The sequence below is a fragment of the Phascolarctos cinereus genome, unplaced genomic scaffold (genome assembly GCF_003287225.1).
Source record: "Phascolarctos cinereus isolate Bilbo 61053 unplaced genomic scaffold, phaCin_HiC Scaffold_5;HRSCAF=322, whole genome shotgun sequence".
Taxonomy (NCBI): domain Eukaryota; kingdom Metazoa; phylum Chordata; class Mammalia; order Diprotodontia; family Phascolarctidae; genus Phascolarctos; species Phascolarctos cinereus.
Genome location: NW_027555958.1, coordinates 265,870,362 through 265,884,030, shown reverse-complemented (window position 1 = coordinate 265,884,030; position 13,669 = coordinate 265,870,362). Strand labels below are relative to the sequence as shown.

Sequence of the window (13,669 nt, the reverse complement as noted above, 5' to 3'; positions counted from 1 at the left end):
ATCTCTCGCTCCAGACCTCCAACAACCTGCTTGACAATGCTGCCTGGATGTTGCACAGGTATCTAAAATTTACCCCCCCCACCCTATCTTCCATCTATTTCCTTGCTTTTTCTGAAGGCACTATCATTCTTCTAGTAACCCATGTACTCAATCTAGGAGTCATCTAATACCCTTTGCTCCCACCCATCCTCCATATTAAAGTGGCTAAGTCTTTTTACCTCCACAATATCTCTCTTGTATATTCCTTTTTTTTGGGGGGGGGGTTGAGGCAATTGGGGTTAAGTGACTTGCCCAGAGTCACACAGCTAGTGAGTGTTAGTATATTCCTCTTCTTAGCATTCACATGACACTCCCTCTGTTTTAGGCCTTCTCTGTCTCTCATTAGCACTAAAGGAGGCAACAGATTCCTCACTGATCTCCCTGCCTGAAGTTCCCTCTATAGTCCATATTCCACACAACGGCCAAATTGGCATTCCTAATGCACAGACTACATCATCTCCAATTAAAGAACTTTTGGAGGCTCACTATGGCCTCTGAGATAAAATAAAAAAGCCTCTTCATAATCTGGCTCTAGCCTTCCTTTCCAGGATAATTATGCATCACTTTCCCTTGCATGTTCTATGGTCAAGCCAAATAAACTGGCCACCTCCTTTGCTTTTCTGTGTATATAACATTACATCTCCCATCATCATACTTTTGCACAGGCAATTCCACAGGCCTGGAATGCTCTCCCTTCTCCATCTCCACTTTTGGAACCCCTTGCTCATTTCAAAACTCAGTTGATGAACCACTTTATTAGGTCTTTCCCATTCACCTAGTTTTCAGTGTTCCTCTTCTCTAAATTAATTTTGTATGTATTTTATATATAGTTCTCTGTGTATACATATTCCCCTCCAAATAATGTAATCTCCATCATGGTAAGGACTATTTTATTTTGGTGCTTCTATATCCATTACCTAGCACATAGCAGATACTAAACAAATCATTGTTGAAATGACTTGGGCAATGAAAAAAAAGTGAAATCCAGAAACCTATTTAAGACAGAAAGTTCTTTCTTAGGATCAGTTGGGAGGGTCTACAACTCCAAGGCTTTGTTTATCTGGGGTGTTGTACACACAGGGAAGGCTGTGGAGCATCAGCTCTTGCCCCCCTGGTAGAAGAATAGTTGTGTTCTCTTCTAGGAGGAAGAACAGGGAGGAAAGAAAACTTAAAGGGGAGCTGTCATGTAGCATTTGGTCTAGGACAGGCCTGTACAACCTGTGGCCCTCCGGCTGCTTGCAGCATGTCAAAAGACTTTGGCGGGTCCACCGAAAAACATAGAGGAAAACATCCTTTGGATGTAGAGGAAATCTTTTGGCAGGCTACAGGTTGTGCATGTCTGGTCTAGGATGTTCTATGAGAACATTTCTAGTGATAAGGCATCTATTACTTCATTCAGTAGCTCATTTCACTTTCTGACTTATAACTGTTGGGAAATTCTTTCTCATACCATTAAAATCTAGCTTCTTATAGTTTATACTCACTGGTTCTAGTTAGTCCCTCCAATATAGAATAAATCTAGTTCCTTTCCCTCAACCCTCTTTGATAATAAAGATAATATCAAACTGAAGCCTGTAGTTTCTGGGATCTATCAATTCCCCACTTTATGAAAACTGCATCAACACCTGCCCATTTCCAGTATTCTGGCATCTTTTTCATTGTCTATGATTCTTCAAAGGGTACTGGCAACAATTAAGTAGTCATATCTGTAAATTCTTTAGTACTTTGGAATGAGTCTGGGCCAGGAGACTTGAATGTATTTAGAATGCCCTCTGTGGGCCTCAATTCACTTTTACTCATGTTCACTATATTTTGTCTGAATATCATTCTCCTTGACAAAGGACATAGAAATGATGTCTACATTAAAGGGATGAAGGGATAAAGAGAGTTCGCATAAAATTTTCAGCTTACAAGAACAGCTAACACTTCACATGAGAGGATTAAGATCCAAACAGATTTATATAGTCTGAAGTGATAGGCTAAATCTAATTAGATGAAATTGAAGAGTAAAGCCCTGTCTCAAGAAGCTCACAGTCTACTGGGACAGACAACAAACAAACAATTACATACAAACAAACTAAATACAAGTCAAACTGGAGAATCAAAGGCATTACCCTCACCTTAATTCTCCCTCTTGCCTCTCACATATATTGGGAAAGGCTTCCTGTAGAAGGTAGGATTTTAGCTGGGGCTTGTAGTAAATCAGGGAAGCTAGAAGACAGAGATGAGGAGGGAGACAGTTCATAGCAAGCAAAAATGCTCAGAGTTGGGAGATGGAAGGTTTAGTGAGAGCTACAAGAAGGAGGACATCGCTGGGTATCAGAGGGAGGGGAGGTGGATCTGTAGAGTACAAAAAAACCGGAAAAGCAAGAAGGGGCCAGATTATGGAGGGTTTTAAAAGCCATTATGAGACTTTTACATTTGATCCTGGAGGCAACAGGGACCCACTGGAGTTTCCTGAATGGGGTGTGTATGAGTGAGGATGACACGATCCAACCTGTGCTTTAGGTTGACAGCTGAGAGGAGGATGTGGGGGAGTGGGGGAGATTTGAGACAGAGAGACCAATCAGCAGGCAATATTGTAATAGTCCAGGCAACAGGTAATGAAAGCCTCATTATAGCAGGTTGGTGGCAGTGTCAGAGGAGAGAAGATGTATGAGAGATATTTACAAAGATAGAAACAACAGAACTTGGCAACTGATTGGATATGGGGAAAGGGTGAGAGAATGAAAAATTGAGGTTGACACCTATGTTATGAGCCAGGGTGACTGGGAGCATAGTGGTATTCCTCACAGCAATAGGACGTTATAGAGAGTAAGATTTGCATATATCATCTCATTTGATCTTCATAACAACTCTTTGAAGTAGGTGCTTTTGTTGTTCAGTCGTGTCTGATTCTTCATGACCCCATTTGGGTTTTCTTGGCAAAGATATTGGAGTGGTTTTCCATTTATGTCTCCAGCTCACTTTACAGATGAGGAAACCAAGGCAAAAACAGGGTTAAGTGACTTACCCAGGGTAACAGCTAGTAAGTATCTAAGGCCAGATTTGAACTCAGGAAGATGAATCTTCCTGACTCTAGGCCTAGCACTCTATCCACTGCACCATCTACCTACCCCTAGGTGCTATTATGTTCAATTTACAGATGAAGAAACAGAGGTTCATAGAGGGTAAGTGATCTGCCCAGGGTCACACTAGGTGCTGTTTGTGGAAAGATTCAAACTCAAGTATTCATGGAATGGTAGTCAAGAGGCCTATAATACCATCTTTGCAGAAATTCATTTAGAATCCTGACCTTGAAGAATACATGAATTAAATGACAAAGTAATTCTAAAGAACAGCTCAATTTTGGAACCCAGGGCTATCAATTATACCTTGGCTGTAGTTATCAGCTAAAGTGCTTAGAGAACTTTAATTTATTTCTTAGAGCTGAATTCTGGCAACTGGCTCATATCTAAAGATCAACAGCCAAAAAAGGCTATGTCAACAGCTCCTATAATAAGGATACTAGTCAGAATTTGATAACTGGTTGGGAAACAACAGCTAACAAATATGTTATTTTCTAATCTTTAATTCTGGCATATGACAATTGCCAGATAATGAAAATCCTGGCAGAGGTCAAGGGCAAGCTTCCATTGTTAAACAAATATTAGGGTATAGCTTCCTATCCAAGAATTCAACTGTACAAGTATAAGGTTAAGATGCTAGAAAAAGGTCAGTAAATTCAAAGCAGCATAAAAAAGTTTAAAAAATCAGATTAATCATTGAGGCTGGGGAAATACTTTTACTTATTACTTCTATCATGGGAAAAAATATTTTCTATTTTATAATGTTGTTTTATAGTTCAAAAACTTTCAATGCCTTCACCCTGCCTAGAGAATAAAAGTTTAACTGCTTGGTATTCATAGTCCTCATTAAAACTTCTTTTGTTTCAAGTGACTGTTTCAAAAACAAGGTGCTCACCGAGACTTGGGTAAGGAGCAAAGGTGTTCATTGAAGACTGTTGCTCTTTGGTCTGCAGGTCAGGTAGGCCAGGACCCTGGGGATGGGGTGAAAAGCTCTCCATGGCTGATTTGCCTGCAGAGGGGTGCAAAGAGAGATGTGGAGGGGGCGGTTGCTGCTGTTTCATGAGCAAGGCCTGGGCCAGCTGGCGCTGGTGCTGCTGGATCTGCTGCTGCATGTTATTGATTGTACGTGCAACCTGGGAACACCAAAAAAAAAAAAAAAGAGAATAGTAAGTTCAGAACAATTTACCAATTTTATTGTTTTCAGCTAGAAGAATTTTCTTCCTTTCAGTTAAAATGTTTGCTTTTCTTTCACTATAGTTGTATGACTTATATAACATTAGATTTGAAATGTTTTAAATTTATCAAATCACAAGGCTATTTTTTTATTTGCTTAGGGACAAACAATCACATTATTTCACTATCTGAAATTCCTTAATTCAGCAGACATTACAGATTAGTGTTCAAGATGATAATATAAAGAAAATTTAATTAGGGAGTGAATACTTACTTGCTGCTCTTGTTGTCTCATCGGTCCGGAAACATTACGTTGGGCCTGTAACATCTGCTGCTGGATTTGTAAACGTTGGTATGCCTGTTGGCAGAAAAATGAGAGTGTAATGATCATGTGAAAGACTCTAAATAGTTCAATTTCTGCTGTTGGGTCAAAAATAAAAATATAAATTCCCAGAATTCTTGGATTCCTGACAGTAGTCACTATAGTTAAAGTATATTTTCCGGCAAAAAACAATTAAAAAAAAATTACAATCTTATTAAAAAACTGAATACCTAAAAAGTTTTGGGTAGCTATGCTAATACCCCCACATTTAATGTTGCTCAGTTAAGGATGACGTTAAAATCCTTCTGTTTGATTAATATAAATTAAACGTTGAAAAAGTGAGGGAAAGCAACGAAAAAATATTTATTCTAATAATGACTCGGAGTAAAGTTGTCCAGAATGGCTCAAACAACTTGGCACAACACCAGCATTAGGCTGTCCCAGATAAACAAAAAGTGTGTTAAAAATTATAAAAGATTATAAATACTACAAGTTCACAAGATCATTTTTAACATATATCACTGGGAGCTCAACCTAAGAGAAATATAGTACAAATTATAGGAGAACTCTTTTAGAGTTGAGAAGCTATCAATAAAGCACTGATGAAAAAAACACCCTTAGTGGTGTCCCTCTGTATGTTAGATATTTGGGAAGATTTCCTCTACACTGTCACTTTCCTTTATCATTCAGAAATTTGGCAAGAAACCTGTGGATATTTTCTTGAGCACAAAACTTAGGTACTGTTTAGATTCAAAGAGTAAAATCCAACTTTTCTTATTAAAAGTGGGTAAGATAAAATAGACTGCTTACTGGAATAGGTATTATTTGGTGGTCAATAAATATTTTAAGCCATTTTAGTTAGCATTTATACAGTGCTTTAAGGTTTACAGAGTGCTTTACATACATTATTTCAGCTGATCCTCACAACAACCCTGTGAGGTAGGTGCTGTAACTATTTCTGTTTTATTGTTGAGGGAACTGAGGCTGAAGAGGGATAAGTGACTTGCCCAGGGTCACATAACTAGTGTCTGTGCCAGGATTTGAACCCAGGCCTGACTCCCTGATTCTAAGTCCAGTAGTCTATCCATTGTGCAACCTAGCTGGTTTGATACTATTAATACACTGACATTATAAGGTGTGAATTTTCCCTTTCAAGTGCTAAACTTAAAATTTTGATAATTTTGGATAAAAATAATTCAAATATGTACTGTAGCTTCTCTATGGACTATAGTAAAGTCTTTTCTTGCTTTCTTACCTTTACCTTGAAACTTGGTTATTATGAATATCAGTTACTGTACTATCTTGAAATGCGATGCCCTCAGGAATTACTGAAGATTATTGGGCTCTATGATCCCTAAATCACTGTGAATCACTCCATACTGTTACCTTTTTTTCTTTAGCTTATGCCTGCTTTTTATATATTTTTTTCAGTACATTCACTGACATTTGCTTCTAATTTCCTACTTGCACACTATCTGACTATAATTATTAAAATTGAATCTGAAACAAAAGTTACTATGCTGAGCTTGAGGGTGTTCTCCTATGAATGTAGCAATAAAAGCTTTAGTGATCTCATTTTAGAAGCGCAGAGGCCTTTTTATATTTCCTTCTGATACTTGGAAATGCTCCATAATTGAGGATGTCAAATAAGTTACTTCCAGAAAAATGAAGTACCATTGTTTTCAATAATAAACAAATTTGGTCTTTTATTGCACATCAATATAATCAACGTACATACAATTTGGGTTACAACAAAAAATATAACCCACTAACAAGAGCAACCTTACCAGTGTGTCAAAATTTGTTTTTATGATAATTATTTTTAAAAAGTTGTAGGAACTTTAGGGAAATGTGAACAGTATACTATTATATGACAAAAAGTAATCTGTCACATGTGTTTATTAATATATGTCTAGCTAATATGGACTAAGAATTTAAAATTTAGTTGCTTGTTTAAGGAGTACGGGGAAAAACAAAGCAGTGGATAAGTGTCAAAAAAAACACTTTCCTTTTGTTCTTCAAATCTATTCTACTGTCTGCATGTTTATTAACTCACCAGCTGCAGTTGATAGAGCTGGTTCAACATCGTCATATGCTGAGGATTAATTGGCGAGGTTAATAGTGCAGGGTTGAGACCAATGTTTTTTGCTGCAAACTGCAAAAGCTGTGCTTGAACCTACATAATAGAAAACACTAGTCACTGAATGTTGTATATTTATTAAAGCAAATTTTAAAGACTTATGGATTATTAATAAAATACACTTAGATTCATTTTATGAATTAAAATTCAAGGGAAAATTTTAAAATGGGCAAAAATGCCTATTACTACTATTATTTGACCTGCATTTCTGAAGCAGGACAAAAAAATTCTTTTAAAAGTGTCAGTTAAATACGCTAAATGAAATGAAGAGAACTCTAGGGTTTTCCTCTACATCCACTACATTGACAAAGATGACAAAAGATGGAAATAGTCAATATAAGAGGGGCTATTGGAAGAAAGACACATTAATATGCAGTGGATAGAGCTACGCATTGGTCCAAACAATCTGAAAAGTAATTTAGAACTATGCCCAAGTATACTAGTACACTAAACTATGTATGCCCTTTGACTCAGCAATACCACTACTGGCCCTATATCCCAAAGATTGCAAAGAAAGAGAGAAAAAAGATCTACACTTGAGAAAATATTTATAAACTGTTTCAAAGAAACCTGGGAATACTTTTATGAACTGATGTAGAGTGAAGTCAATGGAACCAGGAAAACAATTTATACAATAATAACATTACTGTAAAGAGAAATAACTTTGAAAGACTTTAGAACTTTGATCAAACGATTAACCAGCCATAATTCCAGTGGATGGATTAATGATGAAGAATGCTACCTGTCTTCTGACAGAAAGGTGACAGATTCATATGAAGAATGAGACACACGTTTTTGGACATAGCCAATATAGGTTCTTTGTTTTGCTTGACCATGCATATTTGTTAAAAGGTTTTGCTTTTATTATTTTTTTTTCAGTGGGGATGTATGTGCAGAGGTGAGAGCAAGAAAAAACAAGTGCTTAATAACTAAAAAAAGGGAGAAAAAACAAGTGCTTAATAAAAAAAAAAAAACTTCAAGAAACCTGGTATAAATTAGAATTACGTTTAATGAGTGGCTAAATTGTGCATACCCTTTGACTTAGAGAGCCCATTCCTAAGTATCTACCCAAGAAAGTTGAAGAGAGAAATAAAGATCCTATACATACTAAAATATTTATAGCAGCACCTTTTATATTAGCAAAGAATTGGAAGCAAAGGGGATGCCTACTGATGAAGAAATGGATAAACAAACTATGACACATGAATATAATGGAATATTACTGTACCATAAGAAATTAACAATATGAAGAATTCAGAGGAACACAGAAAGACATATATGAATTCATGGCAGTAAGGCAGGCAGAACCAGGAAAAAATGTATGTACTCACATACATTATGTGTGTGTGTATATGTATGTGTACAATAGAAATGAAAGGATATCTTCTCCTTCCCACCCACCCCTAATACTAAATACTAAATACAAAATACATTCTTTCCCTTCACTGAAAAGGTGAGAGACTATGGATGGGGAATGTTGCATCCATAGTCAGATGTGTTTAGTAAATTTTACAGAAATGCTTTCCCCCCCATCTTTTAATCTTTGCCACAAGGGATGAGATAGCTCACTGAGTAGAAGAGGGAGAAGAATATTAAGAAATAAATGTGTTGTAAAAATTATTAATAAAATATAATTTTTAAAAAGCAAAAACAAGAGATTAATGACAATAGATATTTTAGTACACTGGGTTATTTGTATCAGAACTCATTACTATTTGCAAGGCATTGTGCTAGCAGAGGGGTGGGGAATCTATAGCCTTGAGGCCACATGTGGCCCTCTAGGTCCTCAAATGCGACCTTATGACTGAATCCTAACTTCACAGACCCTTTGACTGAATCCAAACTTCACACAACAAATTCTGTGAAGTTTGGATTCAGTCAAAGGGTCGCATTTGAGGACCTAGTGGGCCACATGTGGCCTCGAGGCCACAGGTTCCCCACACTTGTGCTAGGACAAAAGATACAAAATGAAAAATACTCCCTTCCCTTAACAGGAAACATTCTACTAAGGGAATACAATATTCAAATAGATAAGCATATGTAAAATTACTCATGGAAGGAAAAGAACACTAGTAACTAGGAAGAGAAGGAAAAGTTTCGTATAGGAGGTTATAGTTGAACGTTGAGAAAAATTAGGGATATAAGAAGTGAAAGTGAAGAGGGAGGGTTTTCCAGTAATACAAGTAAGCCTTCAATAAAGGCATGAAAAGATAGAATGCTGAAGGAAAAGAAAGCAGGCTAATTTAGCTGGAATATATAGCACATAGCAGGGAGTAAAGTAAGAAAGCCTAAAAAGGTATGTTGGAATCAGATATGAAAGACTTTAAATGCTAAAAACAGATTTTTGTATCTTTTCATAGAGGCAATAATTGAAGTGATTTGCTCAGGAAGCAAGGTTCTTGTTCTGGGAGGGAGGTTCTTGAGCAGGGGAGTAACATGGCTAGACTTGTGTTTTAAAATTCATTTAAATGAAATTTATAATAATGCAGGGAATCTGAATTAGCGTATACTACTTTTTGTGAATGGAGAGGGAAAAAAGATTTCTTCCAGGGCACCAAAAAAAGTTTCTTTCTTAGTCAATCAGTAATCAGTCAGACAGTCCACCCAGCATTTATTAAGCACTTACTAGGTGCCAGGCACTGGGCTAAGTGCTGAGAATACAAAGGCAAAACCAGTCCCTGTTCTCAAGGAGCTTCTGGTTTAATGAGGAAGACAACATTAAAACAACTATGGACAATAAAGATACCTACAGGATAAACTGGAGACATACTCAGAGAGAAGGCACAAAGGTTATGGAAGACTGGGAAAAGACTTTTACAGAAAGTGGGGAATTTAACCGAGACTTGAAGGAAGCCAGGAGGCAGAGATAAGGAGAGTGTGTTCCTCCTTACCAGAAGAAAAACAATCTAATGGATCTAGGAGGATTACTTGAAAGACACTGTTAACATTTCAAAAAAGAATTTCAAGGGTTTCTTTTATATCTAGCAACCCTGAACTCTATAGCTTTAAATACTCTAAAGACAACTAGAAATACCCACTAGTGGAAAATCTGGTGAGATATTACTGTAACTTGGAAGTTAATATGATCAGGGAACTCTCAAGTACATGAAACTACATTACAAATTCACACCCTAAAGCACCATAATATGTAAGCTATTATTACAAAAGATAATACAAAGCTACAACTTCAAAACTACTAAAACTTATCTTGACCACTAGATTCTAAAGGAACCAAGGGATTTAGTGCTAATAATCTCTTCTAGAATCATGGCGCTGGATAGGAACTCAAAGAGGTCATCTAGTCCTTCCCCATCCCGATACAGATGAGGCCCAAAGAAGTTATGTAACTTGCCCATGGATCACCTGAGCAGAAATGACAGAACTAGGATAGACTGGCTGAAATAGACAACTTTTACACAAACTGATAAATCTATCATGGCATGAAAACCTATGGACTACATTTGATTGTAAATATTTTTATTTTACCCAGGGCTTTTCTATACTCTTACATCTATTGAACGAAGATGGTATATAGAAGGGCCTCTGGGCTCAGGGTCAGAAAGGTGCTACTGGAAGGACAGCTCACAATTATTTTTCTGACACCTCTTAGCGCTAATGATCCTGGGCAAATCACTTAACTTATATTTGACTTGGTCCTCCCTGTGATTTATCTACTAAGTTAGAACAGACAAGGAGAGTGACTGGGAATTTCTCATCCTTCTCTAATTCCTGTATCTTCACTTCTGTAGCCTGAGCAATTCTTCATTTGGTCATTTTACCACAACTCTTCATCCTCAAAGATGTGACTCAGGTATAATCTAATGGTCACAGAGCAGAATTTTTTTCATGAAGGACCAAGATAAAGTGTGGTCCTCGACAGATACATTCTGAATCTTTTGCACACATTCCCCTTCTTCCCCTTAGCTGTTCTAAATAACCTCAAGGTTCTGACTCATTTTTCTCCTCCCATCCCAATTACTGAAAGGCACTTAGAAAAAAAAATTCCTAAAACTTACTTTTTAAGCAAAGGGGGTGGAGAGTGATTTACACTGTTTTAGTTTTTAACAGTAGTTCTCAAACGTTTTGATCTCAGGCCCCCTTTACACTCTTCAAAAATTACTGAGGACCTGAAAGAGCTTTTGTTTATGTGGGTTATATCTGTTGATATTTAGAGTATTAGAAAATAAAATGCAAAGTGTGATCATGTGAACCTCCTGAAAGGGTCTTAAGGATCTCCAAACCACTAGAAAAATCTATTGTTTTTCTTCCTCCGTCCAATAAGCTATGCCCTCGTCATACACCTTCTCCCCTGGTACCTACCTTTTCTGGAACCCTGGTCCCTTCCCTCCATATTTGGAATCCTATATTCCAGGTTAACAACTTCCAGTTTCTTAGTTGGTTGGCATCTTCTTGTTTGGACATCAAGGATGGGGCTGGAGGTCAACTGGCTGCCCTAGCACCCTTTCTTTACTGTTTATGTCTCTCTCTGTATGTGTTCTCTTGGGTAAGTCCAGGTAAGCCACATAGCATTCACTTAAATGGGCTGAATAATAGGATCTATTGCTTTCATTGATGGTTTTTTAGTCTCAGCAACAGCTCTCAACACATTTTTAGCTAATTGTTCAAAAGGAGACATTCTAAAGTTGCTAAACTCATTAAGAAATTCCCACTCTTACACTGAAGTTGAATCATACTGTCACATTAAAACAATTATTTCTATCTCAATGTGCAAAGTTCCAAAATTCACATTTCACTTAACCTCAGAGGAGCTCAGAGGGCATCTACTCCAATCTGTACCTAACCAAGAATCTGTTCAACAAAATCCCCAACAAGTTTAGACTTTGAAACCTACCATTTTTGGAGGTCTCTCTACTTTTGGGTAGTTCTGTTAGGAAGAATGTCCTTACACGAAACCTACATCTGCCCATCTGCAATTTCTACCCATTGCTCCCCATTCTGCTTTCCTGGTCCACATAGAACAAGGCTACTCTCTCTTCATATGACAGCCCTTCAGAAACGTGAAAACAATTCTCTCATTTCCCCTACTCCTAAAGCACCCAAGTTCTTTCAGATGAGCACTGGAAAGCAAACCTGAAGCTCCTCACTATGCTTGCTTCCCTTCCTCTGGACACAATATAAAAAGTATCCTTCTGAAAATAGGATTTCCAGTTCAACACTGGACTCCAGATGTAACCTGACTAGGGAAGAATAGAGCAGAACCATTACTTCCAGTGTTCTGGACACTATACATACCTCTCTCAATATAGTTTGAAATAACATGAGTGTTTTTGGTTGCCAGGTAATGCTGATGACTCATACTGAGTTGCAGATCACTATAACTTCTAGATCTTTTTCACATAAACCACTGTTCAAAGGGTCCTGGATTTGAAGCCTAAAGGTACCTTATAAGTCCATTTGTTTCCTTCAGAGGAACTGGACTAGATGTGGCCCAGAGAAGTTCATGATTTACCCAGGGTCACACATTATGTAGCAGTGCTGGGACTCAAACCCAGGCCCTTAACACCAAATTCAATGGTCTTTTCACTACTGCCTCAGGTTACCTCATCCAACTTGTAAAGCTGCTTCTGACTTTCTAGACTTTGCCACTTTGTCTTAGCTGCCTCAGTGACTGGGTTCTCCTCATCCCAGAACATTTATCACCCTGGAGTATCTCTACTCTGCTGCTCCTTTATTCCACTGGTGAGTTCCTTTGGGAGTCTCCATTTTGAGGAGGGGCCCATTTCCCCCTTGGCTGTGCTTCTGACTTTCTGGACTTTGACACCAGCTTGGGTACCTTCCTTCCTGTCCCCCTCCCTTTTAACTCCCTTTTATTTGCTATCTTCCCTCATTAGAGTATAAGTTCCTTGATGGTAGCTTCCTTATATTTGTATCCCTAGCGTTTAGCATAGTGCTGGCACATAGTAAGAACTTAATAAATGTTTGTCTTGCCTTGATTTTTTGAACTTAAGTGCATGTTTTATATTTGTCTCTATTATTTTGCAGAGGACTTGTGTTCAAATCCTATCTCTGTCACTTACAAATCCTTATCACTGTCACACAGTACCTGGGCAACCTTGGGCAAATCACTTAACCTCTCTGGACCTCAGTTTCTTCATCTGGAAGCCTCTAGAGGTCCCTTTTGGGCCTAAACCTATAAGCCTATTAAATATCTTTTTTTTGGGGGGGGGTGAGGCAATCAGGGTTAAGTGACTTGCCCAGGGTCACACAGCTGATAAGTGTCAAAATGTCTGAGGTCGGATTTGAACTCAGGTCCTCCTGACTGCAAGGCTGGAGCTCTATCCACTGCGCAACCTAGTTGCCCCAAAATATCATCTTAATGAGGTGCCTTTTCACCCTAATATTGCCTTTTTGGCTTCTATCACCTGATGTCATCTAAAGTATTAGCTTTACCTTGCTAGCTTTGTGTTACTTATAGATTTGATAAATAATGTATTTTTGCCTTTATCTAAGTTACTGATTAAAATGTTGACCAACACTTGGTCAATGACAAATCACTGGGGCACTTCACTAGAGACAGCAATCCCTTCAAATGGACACTGAGGCAACAATTATTTTCTGGGTCTGATCATTCAAACAGTTCTGAATCTACTGGACTGTATTATCTAGTCTAGTCTTGTTTATAAGGATAGTACCAGAGACTTTCTCAAATATTTTGATGACATTTAGGTAAACTATGTACATAGCATTCTTTAGCTTTAAAAACGGCTGGATATCAGTCTGACCTGAGGGGATAGAAACTGAGGCACTTGAGCACGAAGACTAGGCTGGGATGAGTTAAGAGGTTGTACTGGCGGTTGCTGCGGCTGTTGCATGGTCCTGGCTTGTGCTGCTCCGCTATTGCCAAACATACCCAGATTGCCACTCGGTATCTGGACGAAAACAAAAAAAATTATGTTTATTTTTATT

At 37.9% G+C, this 13,669-nt stretch overlaps 1 protein-coding gene across 12 annotated transcripts in view; it reads right to left on the bottom strand.

The window, feature by feature from the left end:
- The window catches only part of TNRC6C (trinucleotide repeat containing adaptor 6C), a 241,136-nt gene that overhangs the window by 38,469 nt on the left and 188,998 nt on the right, over positions 1-13,669 (bottom strand). For 11 of the 12 annotated variants that reach the window (XM_020965929.2, XM_020965932.2, XM_020965930.2 and 8 more), the window contains 4 exons: positions 13,486-13,632; positions 6,659-6,778; positions 4,555-4,638; positions 4,003-4,240 (listed from right to left, as the gene is read on the bottom strand). In XM_020965929.2, coding sequence (XP_020821588.2) covers positions 4,003-4,240; positions 4,555-4,638; positions 6,659-6,778; positions 13,486-13,632 — 589 coding nt within the window. The remainder of the gene's footprint in view (positions 1-4,002; positions 4,241-4,554; positions 4,639-6,658; positions 6,779-13,485; positions 13,633-13,669) is intronic. The other variant, XM_020965931.2, reaches the window with a different exon arrangement.